General features: G+C 37.2%; 3 protein-coding genes across 3 annotated transcripts; 2 read left to right on the top strand and 1 right to left on the bottom strand.

Moving 5' to 3' along the window:
• Window positions 1-727: 727 nt before the first annotated feature.
• Window positions 728-10652, top strand: LOC136817204 (uncharacterized). Its single transcript, XM_067073544.1, has 8 exons — window positions 728-759; window positions 1177-2939; window positions 5433-5726; window positions 6518-6647; window positions 7875-8660; window positions 9085-9172; window positions 9843-10060; window positions 10450-10652. The coding sequence occupies exons 2-8, from the start codon at window positions 2810-2812 to the stop codon at window positions 10517-10519; spliced, it is 1716 nt and encodes a 571-aa protein (XP_066929645.1). The 5' UTR covers window positions 728-759; window positions 1177-2809; the 3' UTR covers window positions 10520-10652.
• LOC136817267 (melanopsin-like) lies at window positions 1290-2096 on the top strand. The gene has a single exon (XM_067073600.1). The coding sequence runs from the start codon at window positions 1290-1292 to the stop codon at window positions 2094-2096; it is 807 nt and encodes a 268-aa protein (XP_066929701.1).
• A 258-nt stretch (window positions 10653-10910) lies between the features above and the next one.
• LOC136817266 (chitooligosaccharidolytic beta-N-acetylglucosaminidase-like) lies at window positions 10911-17928 on the bottom strand. The gene is made up of 9 exons (XM_067073599.1): window positions 17443-17928; window positions 16928-17133; window positions 16215-16734; window positions 15011-15432; window positions 14295-14416; window positions 12707-12851; window positions 12394-12488; window positions 11649-11795; window positions 10911-11274 (listed from the first exon to the last, which is right to left on the bottom strand). Exons 1-9 carry the CDS (start codon window positions 17529-17531, stop codon window positions 11056-11058), a joined length of 1965 nt encoding a protein of 654 aa, XP_066929700.1. The 5' UTR covers window positions 17532-17928; the 3' UTR covers window positions 10911-11055.
• Window positions 17929-18232: the final 304 nt, after the last annotated feature.

The following is an 18232-nucleotide window of genomic DNA, read 5'->3' as shown; positions in this document are numbered from 1 at the left end:
TAGCCAATCAGCGCGCTTACTTTTAGGTTCTAACCCCCACCAGACATTTCTAGGACCCCTGGTTTATAAATTTAGAGAAAAAATATTTTCAGCTGTCAAAGAGAAGGCCCCTTATTTTGCTCTAAATAGCCTATATTTACCTTAATAAGTACAATTTCCAACCCCCTTCCCCGGCAATTTGGTTCACCCCTCCCCCCGTCTATTCATCCCAAATCTGGATGAAAAAGATCAAAGCGGTGCGAAAACCTGGGCACATTGTCTTACGAAGCCATGGTCTTTAGATTGAATACGTGTCACGTGTCATGCGCAGAGTATCGGAATCTGCTCGGACATTACTCAATCAGGACCCTCAAAAATCAGTTTTTTTATTCTGAGGGTTGTATTTAATTAGGTTTATCTATTTATTTTTTTTGCCGTTTTGGAGTAAAACTGCAAGTACAGTCGACGCTCTCTAATTCGACGTTCTACTATTCGATAGGCTCCCATATTCGATGAAATTTTAAGTCCCCGTCAACGAGAAACTCTCATAAACGATGCTCCCTTAATTCCCCTCAATTCCCCTTGAAGATCGAATTAGAGAGCGTCAGCTGTATTTGTTTTCTTCCTTGTTTCTTCCAATTAAGAACAAAATTAAATATCTGAATTGCATCGGGATTCAGGATAATTATCCACTTTGCTCTGATGATGTTTTTTTTTTCACCGATTACATTTTTTATGACAAAAGAATGAAAGGTTCAAAAACGACTTTTACAGTTAACGGTGAGTGAAAATTAAAATCTTACTGTAGCGCAACATCTCCATTTCTTTGACTTGACGCCCAGGGGGGGGGTAATAGGGTTGGTGGATAAGGGGTATGTTCGGGTGTGACCTCCGAAAACCGAAAAGCAACCCTTAGAGAGATTGATTTTAGCTGAACTGTCGATCCTTAACTTAGAGAGACTCTTTGACAAAATTTCTTCTATTTTTGAAAAAAGTCCTACCCTTAGAGAATTTTTTTTACAATTTTTTCTCTCGAAATAAAAAAAATTCCTTAGAGAGACTAACTCAAAACTTTCCGATTTTTCCGACCCTTTAAACATACCCAGCACCCGTTTTTGCCTAAGTTGTTGGTATTTTTAACACGTAAAAAAGTTGAATGATAGATATATTTTTTTATTTCATCACCTGTGTATCTAGGTCGATAGAATCGATGAATCAAAGTATTCCGATATCAACATAAATAACATTGACACCTACAAAACTGAATCAAATAGTTTGGTAATTTCATCATGTCGCAAACCCATCTCAAAATGGCTCCAATGACCTATGCAGAGGTATGTCTTGGATCTATTGGTGCATTATTGAACTCAATTCAAATCATCTACATTTTGTGCAAGAAGAGGAAAAGCAATGTGGAAAGGTTTTTACTCAGCATATCGGTGGCTGATATCCTGACATGTGCGACATCATTAATCGCTGTCGTTTTGAGCCTCAAACTCAAGAACAGTCATATTATCACATCAAGTATCGATGAAGTCAATTTTTCTCTAGCTGCCATTTCTGGCATGAACGTGACAAGCTTAACATTGGATAAATATTTCGCTATATTTCATCCGTTTAAACACCGTGTAGTCGTATCTGGGAAACGCATTACCAAGTTTTTAATACTACTCTGGATTTTTGGTTTGGCCCTGGGATTGACTGGATTTTCATTATGGTGGGAGGAAGTTTTAGTTCGTTTCAATATTTACTTTTTGTATGCTGCTGTAATACTGGCGTGTGTGACATGTATTTTCGTTTATGGTTCGATTATGACCAAGATGTGCAGGTGTGGTGCCGTGAAATCCAGAGCCGATCCGTCTCACCAACGAAAAAAGTCATTCAGAACGTTAATTATATGTTTTATCACAAGTTTTTTATTCCTTGGGATTTCAGGACCAATATTATACGATATGAATGGTAATGGAAGCCCAATTATCTTCACATTTCTTGATTGTAATGCTATCGCAAACTCTTTAGCTTATTTCGTTTTTCTACTGGTGAACTTTCTATGTAGCTCGAGTACGTCGACAACGGAAGGCCGCTGCAGAGCTGCCACTACGGAAACTACACAGTAGCCCTTACAGTCTGTTTGTTATGCAATTCAATAACATTGATAACTGACTAAAAACTGGTCTTTTGGACAAATTCTAAAACAACCACGTAGGCCATTCCACCCAAAATCATCTTTTCAACGACGTAGTACTTTCAGTAATAATTTTCCCATTAAGAGCAATGTATAAAAAAGTGCGGAGTATCACCAATTTTTTAGAAATGGTTTTAAATTCACAGGGCTTGCACGAAACAACAGCGTTGACTGGGGTTATCAGGAGTCACTGAATAGAACTTCAAATAAGTCTGATAAACTCTTAACTTTGATATGATGTCGGTCCAATCTCTCATTATGGATTTGGATTTTAGATAATGTTGACGTCATCAAAATCAACATGGCATCAATGTCAAGTCAGTCATGGTTTTGTAATATGACCTATGCTTTATTTTTGCTTGTACATACCCATACAATGAAAACATAACATGTAATTCTTTCAACAGATCATTTTTATAGAAACTTATGCATGTTGTTATATCAAGGAGTTGAAGATATTTAAGTCAGAAAGAATATTGAAGAGATTGTTCAAAAAGGTAAAGAAAATTTCAATTCACTTTGGAAATCAAATGTTTCAAGACATTGATCAGTACAAAATTTCTGCTCAAAATTTAACAACGCGAAAGAAAGGAAAAACAGATTTTTACAGGAGAAATTTACCAAAAAGATTGTAACAAAAGAAATATGTTTGGACGTCGAAAGGAATATTTCACGAAGCAGTATAGAAGACGAGCACTTTGCACGATCATTTTGTATTATGTGACTTTTCTGAGTGCGTTCAGAGATGATGAATTGAGTCGTACGCTTTTTGCAGGTAAGCTCTTCTTTTTTGTTTGTGTTTGTATTCATAGCTTTCCCCCTTCTAGTATATATAGCACGATTGAATAATGAACCCTATTAGGAGCTGATTTTGACAAAGTTTTCCCGTGAGTTAATATATATTCGTCTTGTCAGTATCAAAACGCCAGAATTGTTGAATTTATTTTCAATAAGATGCTAAAGTAAAATCAGCCACATCAGTTCAAAAGATAACAAAGCATCAAAGCTTTCTTTCATTCTCGAAATCTGGGTTGCTTTTAACGAAGTTAATAAAAAAGAGCTTTATATAGACCCTGGGGTCAGATTCTCAACCCCAGCTAAGAAAAATATATTTTGATCGAAGTTTTTTTAACAGTGGTACCCGCATCGAAAACGCTAGATCTATTTCATCCACACACAAGTGATGTAGCGCCACTTGTTGTTAGGCAAAGTTTTAACACTACAATAGCTTCTTTGCAGATATCACTTTCAAAAAAACTCCGATCAAATATGGCGGATATAACTTGGTCCAGTTTATATAAAGGTCAGTGGTTTTGGCTTTTCTACTACTTGTCAATGACAAAGGTGACTTGATCAAGAGACGTAAACACGCACTACCTAGGTGACCCCAGAAATTAGTCCATGGTTATCTGTCTCTTCATTATTCCTATTCGGTTCAAACTTTCCTAACTCTATAAACTGATGTACTATCAGTATGCCAAACCTACTCAGAAATAAATGCTTTCTTTTTACGCATTGAAAACTGAGATTAATCTACGTCAACGTGACAAATGGCTTGTTGATTTTTGCGGCAGAGAATCGACACGGGTGCTAAAGTGGCTTGAAAGTTGTTACATTTTTACCAATAAAAAAAAGCTAAGTAAAGTTATTCCACTTTCTCTTGCGAAAGTAACAATTTCTAGTACCCAAAAGTCTGACGGGTTTGCAAGATAGTTTAGTCGTTAGAGCATTCGCCTTGCAATGCAAGGGTTGTGGGTTTGATCCCCGGTTATCACCAAATAAGCGAATGAGTATATTAAAAGTTACAGTCATTTTTGTCTCCCATACGACTGTTTCAATAGTTTCCACTTTCGCGGAATTTTCTAGAATTTGAGTCATTTGACGTCAGCAAAATAACTGTTCAGTCTCCGTTAATAGTATCCAAAGATCAACCCGCCAGAACATGAATCGTGTGCGTGTGCTAGGATATTTTATTCTTGGATTAGCCATTTCAGTTTGGCTTTGCAACAATGTAAATTCCATCCAAATCACGTCAACAGGGTTCAAAATGATCGGAAATGTAAATAAACATTTAAAGATGGTGGTTGTGCAACAAGTGTTGAGCTCGTTCCCAGTCTCAATTCGCTGCTGTGTGAAACTATCGCGATAAAGGGAAGAATAAAGGAAATAACTACTTGCTAGAAAAAAAATTTTGGGGAAAAAAGCCAGTCATTGACTCTTGCTAAATTCGAGTTTATATTATTCGTCCCTACCAAGGAGAACCCCTCATATTACAAATATATCGAAAATCTAGACTCCCAGTTCGAGTTCCAGTTAAAAAGAGCATGGGGCCTCAGTCGTGTACGCTGACATGTTCACATGCGAAAAGATTGATTAGATGAGACAAAGGTCAAGGTGCGACGAGGAGCCGCCTTTTTTTCAACACAGCAGAATCTGAAACTTATCATTGTTTAATAAAAGTTCAAATTTCATCTTTCCAAAAACAGTTGATCGAAGGATTCGCTTCACTTGGTTTAAAAATACACTTGTATGACGTCAGAAGTTACAAAGTTGCGGAGTAATTTGAAGCGATGCCCGAAAATCTCTATCTAGTATTATATTCGATTTGATGAAAATCTGAAGTACAAATAATATAGGGTTTCATCATGATACGGTTTTGTAGTGTACACACAGTCTTATATTTCAAATGCAGCAAAAGTCCAAAGTCCAAATAATTTTTTAGGAGGAAGTAGACACTTTTAATCTTTACTATCGAATACATACTGCTGTGTTTGGCTGTGAAATCGTACCATTATCAGTATCCCCACTGACTTAAAGGAATAACAAGAATCGAGATTTGACGAGATTCTTACTTGATTTTTACGTAAAAAAACTTGAATACCTTCGGACTAAATTTTGATTAATGAATAAACTGATTATGGATTGGCCAAACTCGAAAAATGTCTCACTCTACTATATCATTACTTACCTAGTAAACCAGAGTCTACTCCTGACGAAACTTTACTTTCCGATAATTTTTGATTACGCTGAGTCCAATGAAGTAGACTACTTTCGAAACACTTTCAAAAAACAACTAGAATCTACCTAAGTAAAAGCTCAAAATTGTGAACTAGCCACTTAATCGCATCATCCAGTCTATAAAAGCATTAAGTGGACCCGGGCTATTAGGCGTTGTCCACGATTTCCCTGAATTTAAAAAATCATACTTTTATGATTCAAATGTAAATTAAAAACTCGTGAAATAATTGTAAGCTTGTATATTTTTCAGAAAGCAACATCCCACGACTTGGCGATTACCGACCATTCGCGCCACATGCTCAAGTCATCAGTCGAAACGAGATCAAAATAAAATGGCTGCCAGCAAGATTAAATCACAACGACCTTGTTATTGTGTATGAACTTTACAGCAATCAAGATCTTGAATACTTCGGACAAGATTTGGTCCACGTTGCAAAGCGTCTCCAGCATGGTAGAGAATATAAGTTTCAATTGAGAATCTGCAATGCAATGTTACCGAATGACTGTTCTCAATTCTCTTTCCCAAGATATCAGAAGTTGACAGGTAAATTTTTTGATTGTCCAGGAATATTGAGTAGTAAAACTTCATTAAAACGTTAAAAAAATTCGACAAAAGTGTTTCCAATGCCCCATAAAATACCGATGCTTGACCACCAGGATACAGTATATAAACACTTAAAACTCTTGGAACTTTGCCAAAGTCAAGCCTCTGTTTTAACCTTACATAATGATTTAAAGGTATTTAAAAGTGTTATCCACGAAAACAAGGCTCGCAAGACAAACAAGGAAAAACAAAAACAAAAAACAGAAAACAGAAATATCATATAAACAAAACTAACACAGAGTACTATGGCATTCAACTTTCAAGCCAAAGTTGAAGCTCGTGAACTGATCAGACATGTTGAATATGTTTTGGCGTACTAAAGATAATTTTGAATATAAATAGTCCAAGTGAGCTAGCTCCGACATATAAGATAGTAGAGTTTTCAATGAGAGGAGGTTTGGAGGTGTCACTAAAGTTTGGTTGAGATTAATTTGTGATCGAATTGCGATCAACCAATAATGAGCTATTTACCAGAAATCCCCGTAACTGACTTCAAAGGTAGATATCGATACAGGGGTTAATGCATCTGAAATAGTAGTATAGATATCAAGCAGGGAAATTCTATTACACGCTTATGTTTCAGTAGCATAGACAAAGGGGGCATAAAATTTGTGTAGGAGAGCAGATTTTTATGTCACTGTAATTATCTATCCATATGAAAATATATATGTGTCATAAAAATCTGCTCTCCTACAAATATATTCTATTCTCAAAAATATTTTATACCATAGACATGGAGTTAATAGAGGAAGGCGAAATGATGAATTATCAGAAGAATCCGATGAAAGAACACTATATCCTCATATTGCTCCTTTCAATGTTTTTCACAACCGTTCTACTTGTTGGATTGATGGTATTAAAGTAAGACTTTTTTCTTCTCGTATATTACCTTCTGAACTCAATAACATCTCTGGAAGATGTGTGAAAATGCTTAAACTTGAAAGAAAACCCGGGGTATCTAGCCACGTGGTACTGGTGCTGGTATGCCACGCTTAAGAGTGCTTTTTTGGGACTTGTCGCAAATATCCTAAAACCTTATTTAGTCACTCTAAGGGTTTCAAAAATGATAAAAAGGGGGAGGAATCTCAACTTTACCCAAGGTTTGAAATAAAAGGAAGATGGATGTATGTCCAAGGGTTTTGCAAGGGCATATACATGTCAGAATTAGTAAGCATAAACCAATTGAACAGGTTAGACATTACGTAAATAATGGTTCGGTTCGAAATGGCTTCAAACAAGTAGACACTGACAGTAATGATTTTCGGCTAGTCATTGATAACGAAACCTACATAAATTGTGTGGGACTCGTGATGTCGGCACTTTCATCAGATATCAACAATCCAACTACAGTGCACCCGTCATTCGAATGTCCAATGAACGCTCATTAAAACAGCTTATGTTTAACGATGACACTTCGAGAAAACGTGGTCGTCCAATAAAAATGCTCTTGGAGCAAGTCATATCAGATAGAAATTAAACTATTGATCAGCTTTGTAAAAAATCTATTTCAGATAATGTGTGAGATTGCCAAAAGGGATTATAATAATACAGACAAGCAAGGTTGTTAGGTATTCTTTGAAGCTCTGTGGCCAATCCAATCCTTATATAAACTGTATAAACTTTTATTATTATCATATTATTTCAAATTTATACTTCACCATTAAAGTGTTTTTGTTAGATTCCCTCCAGCAACGGTGTAGGCTATTTCGAAACGGCTTGTTTGCTGCACAAGAACAACTTGTTGGTTTTTAGTTAGATTGACGTAAATCATTTTCGTTGAACCCGACTCTTGAAAATCATTTTGGGGGTCAGGAATTTTACCTCTAATATCAGTTTTATGGCTATAAATATTTTTGCCAGGTAGGGCTAATCAAGATTTGCAGGCCCCTTCTCAAAAGAATTCAAAATTTTATCTTCTTTTGAACACATGCACATATAGTGGCTGCACCCAAAGAAAGAATGCTACTGAACTGAACCGAATATTACCCCCTACAATAAATCTACTATTAGAACGCCATGACGTAGACATTAAACCATTAAACGCAATTAAACCCGTTAACCAACAAAAACTATTCCGTTCTTCCATAGGTATCTCAGTTACTCATTTGATGGAATTACTTTCGAACTATCGACCAATCAAATTCCCGCTCGCAAAGATCATCCATACATCTTTCTTACCAATAAAAACACAAAACAAAAAAACTCGATACCGACCATTCGAAACCAACTGAAAAGTTCCAAAACGACCGTCTATGTAAAGAACAATCTACACGACGACAAAGAAGAGCAAATATCAGTAGCTGCGAGAAAAAACAGTGCAGAATTAGTAGAAGAGGGTCGTAGTGCGAAATCAACGTCACCGAATGTCGAGATCGTGAACGAGAACGTGAGCACAAAAGATCACAAATCATCCTTTGAATCAAATAATGGCGAAGGTTGGATAACAGCGTCCCCTAAACATCACACGAGAAAACATCAACGGAAGAGAAATCGAACTTTAAGTTCAGGTGACAATCAAGGAAGCAAAACCGCACCTACTATTTGCGACAGTCTTCCTAACGCTGGACTAGAAAAACATCAATTGTCACACAGTAGATCCAATTCGTTCTCTGGAGGAACTGAAGATACCAACTTTCCGAAAACGGAAAGAAACTTTGTTTCAGATTCTATTGTTGTGGTAGTTGACAATAGCAACGTCTTTATCGGCGCACGTGAAACAGTTTGTATTGCACATGCGCAGCAAATAAAACCAAAACATGTTAAATTGCGTCTTCAACAATTACTGAGTGTAGCAGAGAGCGGACGAAAGGTGACGCGCGGTTTCACGGCGGGCTCGTCACCACCGGCTTCTGAACAAGTATGGGATGTGTACAGGTAAGTTGTTACAGTCTATCCATGAAACGACGCGTTCTTCTTACCATAGAACGAGGAAACCACTTACGAGGGAATTAGATATAGTTGTCACACGAGAGCTCAAGAAAATGCTCGTTCAGCGGGAACAGACTTTGATTTTGACTCTCTTGGTTCTGAGTTTAAGCTTTAAATCTAATCTCGATTTGGTCAGTTTGACCGAAGAAATTTCAGTACGGTCTCACAGGAAAATATTTAACGTATGAAACCCCGAACCGAATCTCCCTCTAGGACCATACATAGCATAACATCCACAAAGCGCTAGATAAACTAAGCAAAGTTTAATGCTGGGTACGAGCAGTGTACTTGAAAGGTTAAGAAATAAAAGGGCATACCTGCAGCCAATCCAATTTTGTTACTGAAATAATCTTCGTTCTTATTTCTTTAGACGCCATGGTTACTCAGTCGATCTGGAAGAGAGACGAGGCAAAGATGAACAAAGAGTGGACGAGCAATTGCACCTGGCCATTTACAAGGTAGAACATCAGTGAGCTAAAGTTGACGCTCTCTAATTCGATCTTCAAGGGGAATTGGATTTTTATCGAATAAGGGAGCTTATCGAAAAAGGGAGCGCCGTTTATGAGAGTTTCTTGTTGAGGGGGACTTAAAATTTCATCGAATAAGGGAGCATATCGAATAGTAGAATGTCGAATTAGAGAGGGTCAACTGTATATACAAACTGTAGGACAGTCGTTATTTCATATTCACAAATGGGGAAAATAAGTCGAAACGGGGGAATATTGATTAAAATCAGACGAAAACGCAAGATGACCAGTAGCGTAGACAAGAGGGGCTCACAATTTGTGTAGGAGAGCAGGTTTTTATGACACTGTAATTATCCATTCCTAACATAAAAAGATAATTACTGTCTCATAAAAACCTGCTCTCCTAAACAAATTTTTCGCCCTTTAAGCTACAGCGTCATTCTTAGGCGACTATTTCAATAGTCAAGTTCGGTACAACGTTTATTGTCTGTAGTTTGCCGTTCTAAAACTAGCCTGTAATTTGCTGTGCTAAAACTACTTGTCATCTACAAACTGCTCTGCTCTTGGTCCTTTTGAAAAACCTTTGAAATAAGATGCAGAACTGAAAAGCGAGGAAAAGAAACAAATAGTTGAATTTTTTGAGTAACTTCTTCTTTCTCAGGCACTTGTTGATCTAAAACCACAGACACTTGTACTCGTAACGGGAGACGGACACAAAGGAAAATCACGAGGCGATACAAGTTTTATCAATTGTGCTGTGAAAGCTGTACAACTAGGATGGAACGTTGAAGTTTTGTCGTGGAAACACAGCCTTAGTACGGAATGGATGAAGGTAGCATCAAAACATTTAAATAAGTTCAAAATCATTAATCTAGACGAGTAAGTTATTTTCTTGAGGTCATGAAAATCAACCTGGTAAACAGGTTTTAAAGAATGTGCCTGATACCTGCTCTAAGATACTGAATGACATGTTTTCGGACCGAGATTCAAACTTGGAAGTAAGAGTGGGTGGTAAAGGGGAATCAAGGTTGCCTGGATGATCCTTAGATCACTTTTTTTCCGCCCTTTCCCCTTTTCAGCCCTATGAAATCAGTTGAAAATATTGAAATAGCGAAATGAATCTAGGCTTAATATTTTTTTCAAAGTTTTTCTTATTGAGGAAGTGGTAGAATACATTTCTTATTTATGCCTCCTCCTCCTCGCCTATCTATGTAAGATAGATGTAATCGACTTGGATTTACTCATACATCTCATCCGATTCTTTCTAGCTACGTTGAAGTGTTGACACAAATCGAACGTCGTCATTCCAAAAAGAGGATAGATATTCGCACAGGCTAGTTCCAATGAAGAGATGTCTACACTTAAGCCCTCTCTCGTGTAAATAGTGTATATAGATATAATATAAGGCAGGGTTCATTTTTATTGGGGCTGTTATTTAATTGGTTTCTTTGAAATAAATATTCTTAAACGATATCTCGAAGTCGGAAAATCTTCAGTATCTTCTTAGCTTGTCAGTTTCTGTTTGTATCTACACTTTTGAGGGTGGCTGAAACTATCACATGGAACAACCCGCAGCTTTGAACGGTAATTTATAGGGCGGTAAAAGTGCTGATTTACCGTCGTCTTCAGTCAATCAGAATATAGGCAAATCAAACGCTAACTGCCCCCATCGTAGAAAAACACGGCTTCTAAAATTGATCTCAGAAAGACAAGAACTTGAAGCATAGTATTTCTTTTGAATGATGTATTGAAAATAACACAAAATTAGTTTAAAAAATACAAAAATATTTACTAAAAATTGTAAAACATAAAAAAAATGATTAAATTTCGACCGGGGAAGGGTCGCCAGCCGTTATCCTTCATTCGGCAAATCCTCAAACAACAGTTGGGTCATAGTAACAATGTCCAGAGTTCTGTTTACACCACAGTGGTTGCAAAGCATCAGCCCGTATTCCACGATTAACAAGACGCTGACGATGGTACACTAGCCTGTATTCTGCTTTACGCCAATTGTGTTCGGGATTGGTCCATAGACGTTCGGCTAAAGCGGCAGCACGGGGCCAGATTTTTGCTTCGGAAACACTCTCGTCAGCCTGATTGAAAAGAAAATGTTCTTTTATTTTTTTAAGCATCCAGATATTCTTATTTTCACCCATTTTGTGAGTATTTATGTTCATTTTCCTAAGATATCTGGTGTTGCATAAGCCTTAAAATGTTCATAATTTGTTATTGATATTTCAGTGATCGAAGCCTTATAAAGTTTGTTCTTATATGTAATAAATTGTATTTATTGAATCTTGAAACGTTTTACTTATGATTACCGTGATCTAAAGGGAAGCATCTCCTCAGATTGATGCTTAATCGTGAAGGTTGATGTTTATTTTCAACCTAGAGATTTTAGAAGTTCCTAACACAATTATCTTTCCTAACTTCAATGACATCTGAAAATAAGTGATTTGGACAATACCTGTTCCGACCAAAGTGGTGCTTCTTGTCCCAAAATATTCTTTCGGATTTGTGCGGTGACGTTAACATTGAGATCTTTCAAGATTTTGATTGGATCGTTATCATAAAGTTGTTTCCAGTCTTTGTACGGTGAGCACCAATTGTTACCCTGGTAACAAGATAATAATTGTGAGAAATCCAACACGTGCAGTCTCTCAGTTTTCTGGAAAATGTTTCAATTGATTTTGGGACACCTGATAATATTAGCCACAGAGTGTGTAACAAATTACTTCATTATCTTTTAAAACGGAAAGCTAATTTTTCACAAACTTTAAGAAGAGAAAACCACAAATGAATCGCTGTTTATGCGTACAGGATGTCATTGATAGTTTTGTATATATAAATGATAGTGACAAGGAAATCATGAAATGACGCAAACTTTATGTGCTCATTAATCTGTTAGTTTTGACTAAATTTACCGAAATCATGAATTTATGTCAGTCATTTTCCAATGACAACGTCAAATTGCTCTTTCCTTGACCACCATATATCATATTCCACACTGAATATCAAAGGTTGCAGCTACTTTCAGTGTTTAACCACCTTCCCAGCTGGCACAAAACGTTGTTTAAACGTTAATAGAACGTTATATGGACGCAGTGAACGTTAGATAGACGTTTAAACAGCGTTGTGTGTCTGCTGGGTTCCCCCGGGAGGTCTGGCAATAAAGACTGAATAACTGAGACAATATAAAATTTATTTCATACCTCGCCTACCCAGCTTCCGACTCCACAATCCAAATACAATGTGTTCCAATTGGTAAAGATAGTTTTGAAACCATTGTTCACAATATCAACAATACCTGGAGAAAGAGACACCGTTTATGATTCATCTATTTTGTTATTTCCAAACTATTTTAGTAATTTTCCCAGAAAAAACGGGATTGGAAAGTCATGCTCAATGGTTGCAAAGAAATACTTTAAGAAAATTGCTTGGGATTCGACGACATGGAAATTTTACATTTAGTCCTTGTCTTGACTTCTCGACCTCTAACGTCTCTCCATTAAATTTACCTTTATTTTTTTGTGGATGTCCATATCTGGATGATGTGTTGCTTTGGGTTTAAGAATCGATTTAAATATTTGATGCTTGTCATTTTACTGGTCCATAAGATGAGAGGGATTTCTTTGCCATCATTTGCTTCGTAAATCTTTTTAGATGATTTCTGAAAAAGCAACAAAGAATAGAATTATAGCTCTGGATTTAAAACATCAGCGAGTGTGATATTACGCAATCTATAACCTCCATAAGAAACATTTACGTTGTTAGAATAAGCCTACGCATTCCAAAACCAATCATAAACCCCGTTCCCCGCTCCTGCTTATTTCCTGTATGTCTTTACAGCGTGACAGGACAATTGCTCCCGTGACAATTCCCCCCCCCCCGTGAAAATTGCCCCCCGGATAATTCCCCCCCGGACAATTTCCCCGGAAAATTGCCCCTAGACAATTGCCCCCCAGACAATTCCCCCCAGGACAATTACCCCCCAGACAATTGCCCCCGGGACAATTGGCCCCCTGACAATTGCCCCCAGGACAATTACCTGTCGGACAATTCCCCCATGGACAATTGCCCCCCCCCCAAAAAAAAAAAAAAAAGAAATTCAGACAATCACCGTTGAGTCAATTCTTGATCGGGTGATCGTTAGTCTTTTTGACTATTTTTCTTGTTAGACTTGAAAAGTGCATTCAAGAATGCTATGCTGTATGATTTTTCCAAGAGAGACTTTTTGACGATTACAGAGAAAATAGTCTGCATAATATACCCACCGTAAAACAATCATGTGTGACCAAAAACAAATAAATAGAAAAAATCAACAAAAGAAGATATGAGGCCGGCTTACTGGAAAAGTGGGACGTGGGACGGTGGCTCAGGTGGGACGCTTAAGTGGGACGATGCTGGGACGCTCAGGTGGAACGCTCAAGTGGGACGATGGTGGAACGCTCAGGTGGGACGATGGTTGGGCGCTCTTTCATGTTCTCGCTTTAATATTCTTGGCTCCGAGAAAACCCAGGTGCGATTTATTTATTCATTCATTCATTCATTCATGAAACTTCAAAAAAATTCAGGATATTTCAAAGATGAGGTTTTTTATAAGAACATTAAGGCTAAAATCGAGTTACTCGATCACCATACATTTTGACATTTTTTTTACTTTTGACATCTGGGGGGCAATTGTCCGGGGGGCAATTGTCTGGGTTGCAATTGTCCAGGGGGCGATTGTACGGGGGCAACTGTCCCGGGGCAATTATCCGGGGGGTAATTATCCGGGGGGCAGTCACGGGGGGAAATTACCCTAGAACCCTTTACAGATAGTCGTAAATGAACTTTTGTTAGAAGAGAAGCCTAAGCCCGCTCCCCGCTCTTTGCTTGTCTTGTTCAGTTTCTAGATTGTCTATCCAGATATCGTAGTCCCAAAAAAGCAAACGAAAGAGTTTCTTAGTTATATGTAGAAATACGGAATATAGTAGTCCTCCGGATTTTCTGTGCCCCTGTTAGGAATAGGTCAGTAGAAAACAACTCAACCTTTGAGGCGTTGACCTAATTTTCAAAGAGGAAAATCTTCCCCGATTCGATAAGCAATTATAATCGCGATTCTTTATTATACCTCTAAGAAAAGGTTCCACATTCTCATCATTTCTTCTTCATTTCGGCCACCGTAATTTGTGTGTAGCCAATCAGTGATCTCCTTCGTTGTGTTCCAGCAATTGAAGTTGATTTCATCACCACCTGAAGAACAAAAGAAATCTTAACAAAACATCCAAAACTAATTAATTTGTATCTATCCCTCTGGGTGTTTTTCCACTGGCAACTAAAGCTAGCAGGATTAACGAAACGTCTAATAAAATGCTAAATAGCATAAAACTATCTATATAATTTGTTGATGAAAAGAAATGGTTACACGTTTATGTTTTCTTTTGAAAAAAGAATTTATTCGTTTCCCACAGCAAAATAGGAGAAAATCGAAAAATCTTTTATATTTCCTGATCCGTTTATCCTCGCTCTTTTGTTCTCTCCTACATGCCCTCGACCATGTATCTAGTGAATTAGAAAATGCGTGCAAAATACAAAAGATTTAACATTATTTTTACAGTCTAGTTTAGGCTAAAAAATCTTTATTGGTTGATGAAACCTTAAACAAAATATGCTTTAACAGAAAGTATCCTCACCAGCAAACTTCGCTTCCTTTTCTACTTATTTGATAAGTCTGGGAAATAGGTTTAGGAACCATTAGATATATTTAGCAATGCCAGTGATTTGAACTCAAAACGATAACCATACCTAAAGAGACGTAGGATTTAATAATATTATATCAGAACTTACCAGCATGAAACAAATCCGGATCGAAGAGATCAAAATACTCCTTGTAAATCTTGGATAAAATATGATAGAGATTCTGATTGATTGGATTCAACTGTCCGCATGGTGGTTCCAAACAGAACTTCTGCCATGGTTCTTTGTTAACACACACTGCCAATTTACCTAGTCCTTCTTTTTCACCGAATTGCCAACCTTCGCCTGTATGTGCAGGCTGGTCAAACTCCGGAAGGACCCGAACGCCATGTTGACGTCCGTATTCGGCGATTTGCTTGACTTGTCGTGGAGTGTAAACTCTGGTGTTTGAGTAAGCTCCGTATTGTGTTAATTGTGGTACGGCTTTGATGAAGATTGGGAAACTGTGTGTATCGGTGATGTGCCAATGAAATGTATTGAGCTTGTTGTATGACATTGTTTTGATCAATCTCCTAAAGTAAGTCAAAAACAAAACAATTTTGAAACGGTGCTAAAGCTGAATGGTTGAAGATATTAACGCTGCTATCCAGGGGTTCTCGGTTCAAAAAAAAGGCTGTCTAAAAGTCCATGATTACTAAGTTATCCTGTAGAGTTGTTTATGATCGATACCCTGAGTATCAGAGGTTAAGTTTTCAAAGAAAATAGTAACCTCTGAAGACAAATAATATAAATTTTATCGCGCATGTGTCAATCTAATCACTGTAGAAAAAATCTAAGATGAAGAGCAAATATTACCATATTAATGTCTAGCAGACTGTATCAGTATGCAGTTTACTATTTACGAATTCCCCAGAAACCTCCAAGTGTAGTTGAAATGAGTTTATTTCGAAAGAAATCTTTTACATGATCTCCAAATGTATAACAGTAATTACTAAACTTTTAATTATGGAAATGTCACTTTAATTGAATCGAAATAATAGACAGACTTATGTTATGATTCTCTATCACTGACTCTTTTTACAAAGCATTGATGACTTTTTGTAAGTTGTGTTTTCAACGACGGGAATAAAAATATCGACTATGACGCTCATCCAAGATCTTGGATGGTCGTCATGGTTACTTTTGTCTTCGCTGATTGCGCGATGAATAGAATCTCGATTCGTCGGCACAGCGTAAATATATGATTTTGAGCTGTGCTTTTCACGGTATATGATCGATGTGTACAATTACGGGATAGAATTAGTTTATAGATTTCTCTCACTCTCAAATTTGTGGGAAAGAAAATCACATTTACCTTATACTTGGCACGGAGTAGAAATTACGGCTTGTGTCCAATAAAACACCACGGTATGGGTAAGCTGGCTTGTCATAAATATCAGCATAATCAATGATTTGCAATGAGTTATGGCCTTGATGATAAGCTGTCAGCTGTGACAATGTTTCTAAAGCGTGTCGTGCTCCAAAGAAATTGTTAGCTTTGATTGTGACTGATATGAGACGGTTGTTGGTGTTCACTTTAAGACTGTAACTTTCGTCTGTGTATAAAGTCAGTTTCTCAGCATTTGTTTCCAAAATGATCGAGATTTCCATACTTCTTTTAGAGGATTCTATTGTACGGCCTTGTAAGTTCCACCCTCTGTATGCTTGTTGGCGGTAAACGCCCTGATGGAGGGTGCGTTTGAAGGAACCGAATGCGAATCGGATTAATTGGTTGACACGACGTGTGAATTTTCCGTTTTTCGATAATTTCAGTGTCGACAATTTGACACGGTATGGTGCGAAGGGGACAACTTTTTTGCTCAATTTTGTTTTTCCTGAAAAGTAAGAAAGTATTAGTTGAGGCTTTCAAAATCATTCAATAGCTTAAACACCCTTCTAGCAATACTGTCGGAAACATTGCAAACAAATCTTATTAATTTTTACCTCACGATTTATAGAGGCAAAGTTTACTTATCAAGTAAAGGAGAGACTCTTCGAAAGAATTTGTACCAAATAATTAAACCATACCTGAGGGCTTTGGGAAGAGCATTGATGCTTCACCACAAGTTAATTTACAGGTACTCAATTCTGTTGCTTTTGAACTAGCCTCACTTCGGTGAACTTTTTTACATCTTGGTATGACGGTTAAATTTCGAATAGCCTCGTGACTACATTCCCATTTCCACACGTTGTCAGGAGCGTTCTGATTCGAGTGGCCACCATTCCTATAGTTTCTATAAACAATCGAAAGACACGAATTACTATTGGATACCTCTTTGCAGTTCACTAGATTTGTACATGACCTCGGATGTTCCAATAAGACATTTGGTATAAGCTTTTAAGAGAGAATTGCTAAAAGTGAACGGCTCCAGAGAGACTATAGCCTATAAATACAGTATCTTCTTTGTTTAAGTTCTTTAAGCAGCGAAAGATAACTCTGCAACTAATCAGTAAAGATTCAAATAGCGAACTTTTATCATCTCTCCCCTCCTAAAATAATAAAGTTTCAAAACGATGACTAAATGTATCAAAGATTTAAGTACCTGGTCCATGCAGAAACAGCGCCAAAGGCTGCAATGAAAATCAACAAGTTGTTGAACGAAAACCGTGTCATCATCTTGTTGTCGACCATTCAAAAAAAGAAATGATCTCTGTGTTTGATTTCCAACCCATCATTACTTGCTCTTTTATATCCGTTAAACCAACACAAAACTAGTGCCCAGGCCTCCGAAACTTTCATTTTCTACATACATTGCAACACACGGCATATATACAATGACACAATGTACCTTTAATTACATCCGAAGCCAAGAAACAATATATAATGAAAAGACGTTACGCCCTCCTTAATGATCTTATGCGACGCATTATCGATAATTAAGCAAAATATTAAGAAACAACAAATTTACATTAAAGTAATTAACAAAAAGCTAATTAAATATTGTGATGATAATGCACAAGTTTTACATTTCCCTGCTACCATTTTTCACTGTAATCCTAACAAATATTCTTCCAATAAATCTCAGTTAGTCCTATTTATCTAGCCTATAAGCCCCACTGCCCGCACTCCTTGATATTAGCCACCAGCAGATGAATAGCGTGGTGGGTCGAAAATTACACCTAGAATCGTGATTGCTGAATTTTCCAGCAACCCAGTTTTAACAGTAGTGTGTGCCTATAGCCCCCACAACAGTGCTCCCGAGGAAGATGTCGAGGAGTTTTATTCGTCACTTAAAAACTTGCTTAGCCATATTCCAAGGCATAATTTTCTCTCCATAGCCGGTGATTTTAATGCCAAACTTGCCTACCCTGATGTTCCTTTTTCATTTGACA

This window comes from Clytia hemisphaerica, unplaced genomic scaffold (assembly GCF_902728285.1).
Source record: "Clytia hemisphaerica strain Z4C2 unplaced genomic scaffold, Clytia hemisphaerica genome assembly, whole genome shotgun sequence".
Lineage (NCBI taxonomy): Eukaryota > Metazoa > Cnidaria > Hydrozoa > Leptothecata > Clytiidae > Clytia > Clytia hemisphaerica.
The sequence above is the reverse complement of the archived record's forward strand: the minus strand, read 5'-3'. Positions and strand labels throughout refer to the sequence as shown.

Coding starts and splice junctions, on each gene's coding strand:
- LOC136817267 (XM_067073600.1), top strand. CDS start 1,290: ATGGCTCCAATGACCTATGCAGAGGTATGTCTTGGATCTATTGGTGCA.
- LOC136817204 (XM_067073544.1), top strand. CDS start 2,810: ATGTTTGGACGTCGAAAGGAATATTTCACGAAGCAGTATAGAAGACGA. Junction 2,940..5,432: donor GAGTCGTACGCTTTTTGCAG/GTAAGCTCTTCT, acceptor TATATTTTTCAG/AAAGCAACATCCCACGACTT. Junction 5,727..6,517: donor AAGATATCAGAAGTTGACAG/GTAAATTTTTTG, acceptor TTTATACCATAG/ACATGGAGTTAATAGAGGAA.
- LOC136817266 (XM_067073599.1), bottom strand. CDS start 17,531: ATGGTCGACAACAAGATGATGACACGGTTTTCGTTCAACAACTTGTTG. Junction 17,134..17,442: donor GCTGTTTCTGCATGGACCAG/GTACTTAAATCT, acceptor GATTGTTTATAG/AAACTATAGGAATGGTGGCC. Junction 11,275..11,648: donor CACCACTTTGGTCGGAACAG/GTATTGTCCAAA, acceptor CTTTTCAATCAG/GCTGACGAGAGTGTTTCCGA.